This window comes from Triticum dicoccoides, chromosome 5A (genome assembly GCF_002162155.2).
Source record: "Triticum dicoccoides isolate Atlit2015 ecotype Zavitan chromosome 5A, WEW_v2.0, whole genome shotgun sequence".
Taxonomy (NCBI): Eukaryota; Viridiplantae; Streptophyta; class Magnoliopsida; order Poales; family Poaceae; genus Triticum; species Triticum dicoccoides.
Window position 1 is genome coordinate 5,580,553 of NC_041388.1, and position 13,117 is coordinate 5,593,669.

A 13,117-nucleotide genomic window follows, 5' to 3' on the forward strand; every position below is an offset into this window, starting at 1 on the left:
GTGCAACCTGGACGGCAGTCCTGTTCAACACTTTCATGATAAGTTTCATCTAGTACTGTCGTGTTGCAAGTAGATGTGATGCCCCTAGGCTGCAACCTGTATTGCAGTCTCAATCAAAATACTTTCGTTATAAAAAAAGAACTTGAAACATCAGTTACATTACTCAATCCATCCATCTATTTAGCAGCGACCAAGCCAGGCCAAACCATGACGCTGTTGGCAGACGCAACGCAGGAAAAGAGAGGAAGGTTCAGAGTGTGTGAGATGAGGCAGGCTGGTGGATTTTCTTTGCGTGGCTGTGTTTTTTATCGCTTGCGGGCATCGTGGGAGAGTGGTTTTGTAACCTTTGTCCTTGTCACACGCTTAGTACTCGGTAGTGGCTGTCACTGAAGCTGCCATTATATTTTCTTTTCCTCGATCAAGCTATTCCTTTCATGTTCATGTGTCCTCATTGTAAAATTTATGTACTTCCTCGCTTGTCAGGTGATCATTGACTCCACTGCTTCCTGGTACGGTCCTTGTCGTGACATAGCCCTAGTCTTTGCCGAGTGAGTATGCCAAGAAGTTCCCTGGCGCCATCTTCCTGAAAGTGGACGTTGACAAGCTGAAGGTAAGCATAGCTCCACGATCCTCCAAAATATGTTTACTCAGTGAGAGTGATGTAATGCTTGCCCTCCATTTCATTTGTTCAATAGGATGTCACTGAAGCATACAACGTCGAGGCAATGCCAACTTCCTTGTTTAGCAAAGGGCGGTGAGAAGGTGGACAGTGTTGTCGGTGGTAGGAAGGATGAAATCCATACCAATATAGTGGCCCTCATGGGTTGTGCATCCGCCTAAGAGGGGAAGAGTGATGCCCGATTATATCAATAAGAGCCAACACCTGGTGTAAGTAGTTATCGTTGTGATATGCTTTGATTTAGTCATCACAGAACTTTGTGTTATTCAGTTTAGAGTTCAGAACTCCAGGTGTGCATCGCTTGTTCTGAGATACACTTTGAGAATGTGTGAAATTCAGGTCCACCCTCATCATTCAGACCTGACGGCGCTCTGTATAAGCTGCAACAAAATCGGTCTCAACAAACACACCAATGTTAATTCAGACCCGACGACGCTCTGTAATCTAAGTTGACGCAACAAGTTTGTCTTGTAATTCATGGAAGTTTGATGCTTATGCTTGTGAGACTGAATCTGTTTCCATTTCATGAAAGCCAAAAAGAAAATTGTGGACGTGTTGTGCTTGTGTGTGTGCGCGTGCACGTATTACACTAAAATTTTAAAAATTATTTTTTGTCATGTTTGTTTTCCATATTGGATTTAGAGTGTCAGTTTTTGTGTTCATGTAATAAAAAATTAGGAAGTTCAATTTTAAGGAAGCAACAAGTTCAACCAATATGGAAACACTAAAAAATACATTGAATAGAAACTTTTTTAGTGGGGTTCAAATTGGAAAGACATAAAAAAATTGTTCTCTGCTCTTTATAGTAAAAAAATGTATCACGTATTGGTTGGTTTTCCTCAACTACTTGCTCTCTGACACACATTATGTTGCCCCTTTCCTTCTCCTTCATGTGTGCCCTCTAAATGTTTGTCCTATTGCTTATGATAATTGACCCAAATTTACATATTGTTCTTGCACATGTTGGATTCAAGGAAAAATGTGTGTAAAAATGTTTGATTTTGAAAGTTCAGGTGTAACGAACTTCGAAGTTTAAACAAGAAAATGTAAACAAAAAAAATCATGGAATTCAAAGAATAAAAAACTGTAGAGTTTCATAAAAAATTAATAGCACGTGAAGTTCATGTTTCAGAAATTCCAAAGTTCATGTGTACCACGTTCAGAAGAAAAATCATCAAATGAAAAAAGGGACCGCATAGGCCATTTCACCGAAAAGCAAAAAATGCATAAAATGCCGTGACAGAATTCTATAAGAAGTTCAAATTTAAAAATCGAAGCAGGTCAACGTTAAAAAAATAAATTTTTAATATCTAAAAGAAAAATTTGGAAGTTCAAAAAATTTGAGCAACAAGTTAAAAAAATATTTATAACGCATTTTCCCCATTTGTAAAAAAACAGAGAAAGTCAAATTAAAAACAGGAGCATTTCAAAAGATTGTATAAAAACTGATTTTCCTCGTTCTATAAAAACTAGAAGTTCAAATTAAAATAACGGTGCGGTATCATTGTTTATATAAAAAAACATTTTCCCCATTACTAACCAATAAAACTAAGAAGTTAAAATTTAAAAATGGTGAAGTTCGATGTCTATAAAAAAATCGGATTTTTCATATTGTTAAAGAATAAAACCAAGAAGTTCAAAAATTAATAACAAAGAAGTTCAGAAAACTCAATTTTTCTCGTTACTAAAGAATAAAACTAAGAAGTTCAAATTACAATAACATAGAAGTTCAAAGGTTATAAAACCTCAGATTCTCGTTCTAAAGAATGACTAACAAGTTCAAATTAAAATAAGGGAACAACAAAAAAGTTATAAAAATGATTTTCCCCATTTAAAAAAATTAGGAAGTTCAATTTTAAAAAATAGAGTAATTCAATGTACATTAAAAACATACCTTTTTCTTGTTACTAAAGAATAAAACCAATAAGTTCAATTTAAAAATGGGGAGAAGTATGGTGTTTAATTAAGAAATATAAAAGATGGAGAAAAGTGAAATCAAGAAGTCCATATTAAAAAGATGGAGAAGTTCGATGATTATAGAAAACTCAGATTTTCCTCATTATTAAAGAATGGAAACAAGAAGTTCAAAAATAAAAAACAAGAAGTTCAACTTTTAAAAAATATAACGCTTTAAAATTTCATAAAAAAGGATTAAGAAATAAAACCAGGAAGGCCTATTAAAAAGATGGAGAAGTTCAATTATTATAGAGCTCAAATTTCCTCGTTATTAAAGAATGGAAACAAGAAGTTCAAAAATAAAATAACAAGAAGTTCAAATATTAAAAATAGAGCGCTTCAAATTCATAAAAAAGATTAAGAAAATCAGATTAAAAATTCATTAAAAAACTCAAACATTTTACGTAACTGAGAGAGGTTCAAGTTGATAACTGCCAGAAGTTCATGTACTAGACGGTGTGCATTTTGTATTAAAAAAGAATGAAAAAGCAAAGACTAAATTTTTTGTTGTTATAAGTTCAAGTACTTCGTCGGAGAAATTTTAAAAAATTATTGTAAGAGAAATTTGTACAAAAGAAAAATATCATTTTTGTAACACTGACGATGGATGAGAAAATGACAAACGAAAATACGTCACAGAAGTTTAACTAAAAACAGCAAGAAGTTCAACTACTATAGTGGATGAATTTTAGATGAAAAACTTTTAAAATCGTCGCAAGTATGAAAAAACGATCAACACAGGAAAATTGCATGTTTACAACAGCTTTCGAACGGTATCTCATTTGCTCAATTCTGGTGAGTGCATGGAGAACTACGAGTAGTGGATGGAGATCTGCGAGGAAAAAAACACGTGGAAAACAGAGTGAAGTTCAGGTAGGCATGCTGAGAAGTTCAGGTTCTTCACGCGGTGCATTTTCAAAGAATCTGTTTTGCGATAGAGGCAGAACGAATTATTCTGCCGTTTTCGAAATTACTTGAAAACGGTTAAGAATCAGAGAAAACCATCAACATGAAAAAGTTTCGCATTTTTCATAGCTTTTCAACGGTATATTATTTGTCCAATTCCGATAAAGTTTGTAGAAATTATGGTGAAAATACGTTTTTCACCATTTTTGAAACTGGCTTAAAACCGTAAAGAATTGGGAGAAAAAATACATACCAAAAAGTTTCGCATTTGTTCAAGCTTTCCAACGGCATATCATTTGCTGCATTCGGATGCACGGTTAAAAAATTAGCTCGAAAATACGAACTCAGTAGGACTTGGACCATTTTCTAAATTACTCTTAAACCATTCAAAATTAGAAAATAACTTTCAAAATGAAAAAGTAGCGCAGTTTCATAAGCTTTCCAACGCCATATCATATGCCTCCATTGGATTAGCCGTTTAGAAATGACATTGAAAAAACGAACTCAACTGTTCGGTTTACGAAATTTTACATTTTTTCAAATTACTTTTTAACCATAGGGAATTAGAGATAACTTTCAACATGTGGAAGGAGCGGTTTTGCAGCAGCTTTCCAACGCCATATTATATGCCTCATTCCGATAAACGGTTTAGAAATGTGATCGAAAATACGATTCACGTTTTTTGTGCGAAGAAAAAACAGTTTTCAAAACTGCTCTTAAGCCGCTTATATTTTGCCAAAAATTTAAGTTGGGTCATGATATTGGGGTCCATAGCTTTTCAACGGTACATCGCAAGCCCCATTTGGACAATGTTGGCGGAAGTTCAACCTAGTTCACAGGGAAGTTCAACATAGTACTAGCGGGGCAGGTCAGGTTGTGATCAGAATATTATTCTGATCCCGTGAACAGAATAGGGTATATATATATATATATAATATTATTATTCATCATCCAGGGTGCAGAATAAGTTATTCTTCACCAGAGGTAATCTTACGATCGCTTTCTAAATAAAAAACGTTTAGAATATAAATAGTTACATGCATATTGATTTAATATGTAAAATTTGATATAAAAAAGCAAAAATATAGGTTATAAGACCAGAAAAATCACATTTTATGTATGTTGTACACCATGTTTTTACATTCGTAATTTTAGGTAACATAAAATATTTTTTACGGCAAGTACACATTTTCTTACATTCTCTTTTTATGTATGAAATAAGACAAAATTTACGAAACATAAAAATACGGTGCATTGAGGTCAAAATAGAGAGGGGGTGAAGAATAACTATTTCTCACCCAGGATGACGAATAGCGTGACCCTATAGTCGCGCTATTCGTCACTCTGGGTAAGGAATAGTTATTCTTCACCCCTCTCTATTTTGACGTCAATGCACCGTATTTTTAGGTTTCGTAAATTTTGTCGTATTTCATACGTAAAAAGAGAACATAAGAAAATATATACTCGCCGTAAAAAATATTTTATGTTATGTAAAGTTACGAACATAAAAACATACATAAAAATGCGATATTTTTGGTCTTATAACATATTTTTTGTTTTCTTATACCAAATTTTATATAGAGAATAAATATGAATGTAACTATTTGTATTCCAAATGTAATTTGTTTATAAAGCGATCGTAAGATTACCTCGGGTGAATAATAACTTATTGTACACCCTGGGTGATGAATAGCAACGTGTACAATACATAGGAAATCTATTTATATATAATCGGTTGTACGAGAAAATCTATTTATATATATGCATAACATGTACAATACATAGTATCGTAAAATACCAGTAAACAAAAAAGAATTAAATGGAAAATACAAAATTAATGGAAAAATAAAAAATAAAACCAACCCTCCCAAACATTTAACACCGGTTGATGTTACCAACCAGTACTAATGATCTATATACCCGCACCCGGGGCCAGGCTCGTGCCACGTGGTGGCACTTTAGCGCCGGTTCGTGCCAAACCGGTACTAAAAGGGAGGGGGGGCCTTTAGTCCCCACTCTTTATTGCCGATGGTAGAACCGGTATTAAAGGGCCTTACGAACCGGCGCTAAAGCGCGGTTCTGCACTAGTGTGATGTCCTAAACGTTGCAACAGTAACTGTTTGAATCTGTGTAGAAACAAATCCAGTGAAGGAGACTGAAATGTCTATCGGAGATATTGTTGGTAAACTCGCTTCCGCAACATTTTTTGAGTTGAGAGATATGTTATTTTACCAGCAGATGTTCATATACTGAAAGGCTTCAATGTAACAAAAACTGTTCTTTCCAGATAGGAAATTTTGCTACCGTCAACGTAGTCCATTGAATTAATAGATGTCCGAGTACATGCAACCCTCATCATGCTGCCAGGTAAGTGGTTTTGTTCCTTAGATCAGACAAATCCACTAGGGAATCTTGTGCTAGAAATAGACAGAACAAAAATCCACTATGGAATCCATGGCCACTCTTGCCTATAATGACATACTACCTCCAGTCCATAATAAGTGTTGCAGTTTTGAACTAATCCCATTTCAAAACTGCAACACTTATTTTGGATAGGAGGGAGTAGTAGATAAGGGGTTTTGTGCCTTACATCAAACGAAGGTACCACAACAGTAATTCTATAGTCTTCAACATATGAAGTATTGCAACGAAGAGTTAACTACAAAGTGCTTCTAAGATCTTAAGTTCAAATTTTACATGGACCTCTTGCTTTTGAATTTCTTACCAGCTGCTTATGTTTTCCCTTGCTGTCTTTATTTTACAAGATGACGTATTCCCCTCTCTCGATTGAAGCCCCCATCGTGCCAGTCCCGACTGTTGATGTTAGCAATCCTTTTTATGCAGCTGAGATGATCAGAAGACAGGCTCTTTCCTCCGGTGACTCTCTGTTACAGCAACTGCTTCACATTTTCAGGTTTTTCTTTCTCCTGCTTCTCATGAGTACCGAGAAAGTGAGAATATGTGCTTATCAAATATCAACTTATCATTATAAAACTACCTTTCTTAGTTGCAAGAATGGTGTGTCGGTAAATTGAGAACAACCTTACTTGTTTATCTGATATGTTGAAAATCATGCATGCTGTTTTTTTTCCATGGATTGATGATTGCCATGATCTGAAAATGTAACCAAACTTCTCCCAGTTTTAGATGCCTGAACTTTGTCAAACTGTGCTTTGTTAGACCCTGTTCCAATCACTCTCTACTGCATTTTCATGCTTGATGTGAATCACAAGCTAAGCCTAGAGCCAAGAGCATGCTCTCATCGCATAAAATCATCCTACGGTCATTCTGTTTTTCGTCTAATATAATGTCAGGCAATGCTTTGCATTTGGCCGTACCACAGTTTAGGCGGCCCTGATGGAGCGAATTCTGAGTTAGCCAAACTGTAGAAGCAAAGAAAGGGCTGTGGAGGAGAACGGTTCATGGTCCTTTGTCTCGTCAACTGTCTTATCGCCTTCCACCGCTCCCCAAACTCCATGTGCTCGCATGAAGATCTTCATCTTTGTAGCACAATCCCATAATTATCGCCTTCAAGGATGGCGTGCTGGTTGCCTCCTCTTGTCTTCGATGTCCACATGATCCTCTTGTTTGATTTTCCTTCATTTGTGTCACAACTTGACGGCGACGAAGAATCCTTCGAGCCCATCATGATGCAAACACCTTAGTTATGGTACCAATTGTAAGCTTTTCCTAGGTATAGAACACACAATCACCCGACAGTTTGACTAGCCGTATACATGCAACTCTTCTCAACATATACGAATTAGCTGTAACACTAGAAATCTCGTTGGCGCTCACGCAAACACCGGGACTAGAACATACACACACGAATAAATCAATACAAAGTTAGCCAGAGGCACGTATTGTGGCTCGTAATTTTTTTCCTAGCAGAGTAGAGGCGTGGCGGCATGCCGCACCTTATCGTTGGCCTTTTGTTATACTCCTAACTCAGATACGTGTTCATCATAGTAATTTTTAGTGTGTGGGAAAGAGTCGTTGTGTTCTATGTTTTATCTTGTGGTTGACCTGCAAGGTGGAAGTCTACCTCACATTCATCTATCAACAATTTATGATTTGAGATGTCTAGTAAGTCTTCATGCACCTCTTAATATATTTTATGGGTTGAAATGTTCATATAATTCACGGGCTGAGACGTCTTATAAGTCCCCATGCGCCTCTTGTAAGGTGCAGAAGTCTGCCTTGCATGCATCTATCAACAATTTACGGTTTATGGCCCGTCGTGGATAGGTGTCCTCAGCAGAGTAGCACGAGGGGCATATGAGAGTGAGGACGAGGTAGGGAAAATAGATTCAATAGGATGCCTGTATTGATCGACTAGGGAGGGCTTATAAGGCCAATTACAACTTCAAGTAAAAGAAATCAACTCTAACTGAATTTGGAGACAGCAGGAAAACCTTCTTCGGGACGAACCTTTCCCTACCCAAATTCTTATTCTAAACTAATATTAACTATAGGGATACATTATGTACCTAAATATTAGTACTAATTTATCAACAGCTAACAACACAACAGTTGACGTCTCTTATAACTTATCATTACTTTTCCTTTAGGCTCTTGGCCCAACTTGCTCAAATCTGCCTCGGGGAAAGGAGATATTAACTTGAGCTCAAAGTTTCTTAGCAGATGGCTCCATATCAATTTAATTTGTAGGTAAGCATAGGTCATGCCAGGGCAAATATGCCTTCCACCACCAAATGTCGTGAAAGAGAACTTGCCACCAACTTTGTCCTCCTCTCTTCCAGGACCAAACCGACCAGGATCATACACATGAGGGTCACTGTAAATGTGTGCCAGCTTATTGTTGAGTGCCGTAGGGATTACAAGGTTATGTCCTCTAGGTATGTCATATTCCTTGCCTTCCTTAGTCTGCAACTTGAAATTCTTATGTGCCTTGCGAATTAACATTTGCGATGGAGTATGCATCCTAATTGCCTCCTTAATGCATCTATGGAGGGTGTTCATCTCTAACAAGGCATCGTAGTCTATTTGGTTCTCGTACTTGCTAATGATTTGCTTTTGCTCTTCCACGGCAGCTATTAAGAACTTGGTATTACTCAGCATGAAAGCTCCAGTCCATGTACTAGCGGTAGTTCTTGGGTGTTTTCCAGCAAAGACAAGGGCCATGATTATGCCAGAAATTTCTGCTTCAGTTGTGGAGCGGCCATCTTTATACTTGGAATCCATCAACCTCTGCATTACATCCTCCTCAACTCGACCAGAGCTTCTGCGTGATCTGATAATTTTGGTGAATATTTCTTTCAGCCTGATGTGTGCCTTGTTGCGTCGGCGGTTTGTCCGGGTTGGCATATATGGGAACAAGTAACTGAAAAAGTTTAAGCCCTTCCCAAGTTCATGGAACAATGAGTATACTTCTTCCATCATCGTGTCCTGAATCTCATATCCGAGTAGGCACCGACATGAGATAAACATGAGCACCTGCTCGAGTTCATGTTTAAGATCAACTATGCCATCCTGTCCCCACTTTGCAAAGTAGGCCTGCATAGTAGTATAGGAAAGCAATCAGTCAAGTGCAGCTCACATGCATGTCATCACTACTCTTGTCACATGCATGTATCTTCTATCCAAAACTAATGATAATGTAAAACCAGGTCCAGCACATACACCATCTTGCTAATCTAGTGTGTTGTCCTACAAAGAGTTTAGACCTGTCTTCCCTAAAAATAAAGAATTTAGACTTGTCTTGTCGGCTGAGTTGACCACGTACGACCCATCATTTTATATCCTTATCTGCATCATCGTTGCTATCATATGCACATGTCCTACATGTATGCAATCCTCATCACCGCCCGCGACCCCTCCTCTCGCGACCCCCGCGTCGCCTCTCCCGGCGGCAGCGGGGGAAACCTAGCCGCGCCGCCGCGGCCCCCTCCCCACCTCATCCCACCTCCTCGCCGCCGCCTGAGGCAGCCGCCGGGCAAGCCTGGCACGCCAAGGATGGTGGCGGCGGGGTCTCGGCTGCCCTGCCTCTGCGTGGGGAGTTTCAGATATGGAGCGGCGGCTCCTTTGGCGAGGCATGGCAATTTCCGGCGAGCAACTGTGCGGGCAGTGGATCTGGCGTCATGGCCGCGCGGGCGGCGGGATCCCGATGGTTGTTGGCGGCTGGTGGCGGCTTCTACGGCGGTTGGTGCGCATGATCTGGCTCCTCCCCTCCTCCCTTGTTTGGCGTGCGGGCCAGCCTGGTCGGGCCGCGCTTCCGTTGGTCACCGGTTCTCTACAGGAGGCGCTGCTGGTGACGAGGACCTAGTTCGGGCAAAATCCCTAGCTGGCCATGGCCTGCCGCGCCGACGGCGACGCCTAGGGCGCCGTTCCCCTCCTTGGAGGCATTGGTATGGACTGATCTCCTCACTTCCCCTTCCCCCAGGTTTCCCGGGCGAAAGCCCTAACTTTGTTGGGCGACGGCGGCGCTCATGGCGCCATTCCCGTCTTGAAGGCGTCGCTATGGGAACCTTGGGGTTGGGTGACGCATGTGGTTGGTGGGCGACGGCGGTGGTGCGGACCTATCCTAGCATGGATCTACGTCCTTTGCTTGGAGATGGACCCGCGTAGGTGGAGGTCGTTGTTTGGCGTCATGGTGGCGTCCATGGCGGAAGACCTGCCAAGGCTCGTGTAGATGGAGGACGTCGTTTGGTGTCGTGGTGGCGTCGATGATGGAGGACCTGCCAAGGTTGACACCTCAATCTGCTCTGAAGATGGACCAGTGGAAGATGGTGGCGACGACACATGTGAGTGTGTCGGACCGGTTTGTGCCCCATACCAGGTAGATGGCTCGATCGGGCCCTCCGGCTTTAGATGTTAGACTTAGGTAAGAGGTCTGGGTATGTGGCCCGACTTGCACCCCTTCATCAAATGGATAGGAGTAGCGGCAGATGTTGCCAAGATGGCGGATTCAGGCATATTGTTGTTCTAGTTTGTAAGGTACTCGAGAATAATCAATAAAATGACCGCATGCATCTCCCAGACGCAGAAGCCGGGGTCATCCTCCTTTTCTAAAAAAATGTCCTACATGTATATTGCTTTTTTCCGGGAACACATGTGGTCAAATTAAGTACAGACTTAGTTTAGGTAAGGGAATTAACGCAAGAAAACCACCTCCCGAAGAGTGTATTAATTGGCAAATATATGAAACCACAAAAATAAAGTGAAGGTCTCTTTTAGATGTACCTCTACTTCTTGCAATATGGGATCAACGAGGCTCCACATCTTTGTTGGCATTAGTACATCAATGATGAAATTTACTTGCTCATTCCGAGTTGCGGCATCTACACCATAAAGAACTTCTTGGCTAAAGAGAGGAATGGTGACCTCAGCGAAATTACCAAAGCTAATCTCTGACTCCAGCCCTTGGAAGAAATGAGCTGAGACCTCCGGTCCAACCAAAAATGTTATCTTTGGTCCAAACAAATTTACCGTAAATACAGTACCAAACCTTGTATACAGATAATTGATTGTAACCCAAAAACCCTTACTAAAAAGCAAAGGTAAGAGTGCAAGGACATTCACGGCAGGCGGAAGTGGTCTTGTGGACAACGGAAGGGCATTGCATTTCCATCTTGAAATCTTGGTGACTAGAACAAATATGAAAAAAATAGATATGGCCAACCATGTGGCTCTAGTTACCAGCATGTCCATAATGTCACGACTAGTAATTATCTAGCCAGCCAACTATGTACCCGATATGTCCAGCGCTGCAAAAACAAGAACATAGGTAGTAAGTCAGATATGCATATATCTATACAGGTAAATTTTGTGAGTGACAAAGCTGAGTGGGTTCAATTTGTAAGGTGATTGACATTTGCTAACTCCAAGATTGTGCTTATTCATACAAGACCATGGTTTACCGGGTGGATCAACCGCCTGTTGGTTGCGTAAAGGACCGGAGTTTATCTCTGAACTTGTAAGTACAGGCCCAATCTAACAGAAAAACAGCTCTCGCCCGAGCCGCTCCCGCGGGCGGCAGGGCGAACCCTAGCCGCCGCCGGACCGCTCCTCTTCCTCACCTCCTCTCCTACTCGCCGCCGCCGGGCGAAGCCCGGTCAGCATCGGCGGCGGCGGGGTCCTCTGGCCTCCCTCCCTGTTGCTCGCGGCGCGGGCGCGGCGGCTTGGCAGGGACACGTCGCTCGCGCGGGGCGGCGCGGCTTGCCGGTGGAGCGGCGGCGGCTGTGCGGTGGTTGGGCGGCGGGCGAGGTGGAGTTGGCGGGGCGGCTCTATTGCGGGTGGTGTCGCTGGCGGCCCAGATCCCCTTGTCATCCGGCTCGTGCTGCGGCAGCTTGGACCGGAGGGCACACTGCCTTGGCTGGGTGGTGCTCCGGCGAGGCTGAGGGGCCTCATGCTGCTGTTGGCTGGCGGCGGGAGAGGCTCGAGGGGTGGAGTGTGGCGGCACGGGGGCGGGCAGTGGCCTCGGTGGCACGTCCCTCTGCTGCATGGCAGTTCGGGGCTCCCCTCGAGTTCCCGGCGTGGATTTGGGCTGCCACGGCGTGGTGGTGGCTCATAGCGGTGGTTCGGGTTGGCTCAAGGTGGCGGTTGGACATCTCCGGTGTCGGTTCATCGGTGAGCGGCCTGTTTCGGCTTCGACTCCTCTTCTCGTCGTCCGGGCACTACCCTCGTTGAAGGGCTGGCCTTCTCCAAGCCGCGGTCCAGTGCTCGTCTCGCGCCTGGTGTTGCGGGATCGAGCTTGTCTCGCGCCCGGCAGCAGGACTGAGCTTGTCTCGTGCCCGGCAGCAGGAACGAGCTCGTCTCGTGCCCGACAGTAGAACCAAGCTCGTCTCGCGCCTGGCTGCAGAATCGAGCTCGTCTCGCGTCCGGCGCAGCAGGACGGGTCACCGGAGGCCAATTTTGGCCGGGCTTTCGGGTTTCGGCGGTGGGGGCTGCCCAGGAGTGTGAAAGGCGAGGCATTTCCACTCGTCTCTTTGGTTGGGGTAGCGACGGGGCTCGGGTGAGATGGTGTCAAGGTCTTGGATGCTGGGGCGACGGCCCTGGTGGTCGTAGCGCGGTGCTCATGGGCAGAGCCCGTGGCTTGGTGCTGCCCGGTGACCATGGCCGTGTGGGCGGCATGGTGGCTGGGGTGTGGCGTTCGGTGGCGGTGAGTGTTGGCCGGGGTGAAAACCTGTTCTATCATCGGACGAACCGGCGGCGGCGTAGCACGTTCCCTTCTTGAAGGCGACGTCGCGGCTCTCATCGGTCATCGTGTTGCTCTAGGGGAAACTCTGATCCTCGGGTCGGGCGGTGGCAGCGCGTTAGCGTCGTAACCTTCTTGAAGGCACCGCCTTGGAGCACATGGTTCGTCATATGCGGCTTCATCTCTTCGCGGTTGCGTGTTCACAGTGGAGGACCCCGATTGCTCTTGTAGTGTTAGGGGTGGTGTTGTTGCGCTCAGCGCCTATGTATCCCACCTTGGATGTGTGCGTGTGTTGTCGTGGGGTGCGTTTGTACTTGGGCTGTGGTTGATCATTTCTTTATATATAAAGCGGGGCGAAAGTCTTTTTCGGCAAAGTGTGGGCCCTTTTTTGAGGAATTAAACTCTATGACCCCCACCCT

General features: G+C 43.1%; 1 protein-coding gene across 1 annotated transcript; it reads right to left on the bottom strand.

The window, feature by feature from the left end:
* Window positions 1-8,059: 8,059 nt before the first annotated feature.
* LOC119296732 (obtusifoliol 14-alpha demethylase-like) lies at window positions 8,060-11,212 on the bottom strand. Its single transcript, XM_037574826.1, has 2 exons — window positions 10,745-11,212; window positions 8,060-9,058 (listed from the first exon to the last, which is right to left on the bottom strand). The coding sequence occupies exons 1-2, from the start codon at window positions 11,210-11,212 to the stop codon at window positions 8,060-8,062; spliced, it is 1,467 nt and encodes a 488-aa protein (XP_037430723.1).
* Between the last annotated feature and the right edge of the window lie 1,905 nt (window positions 11,213-13,117).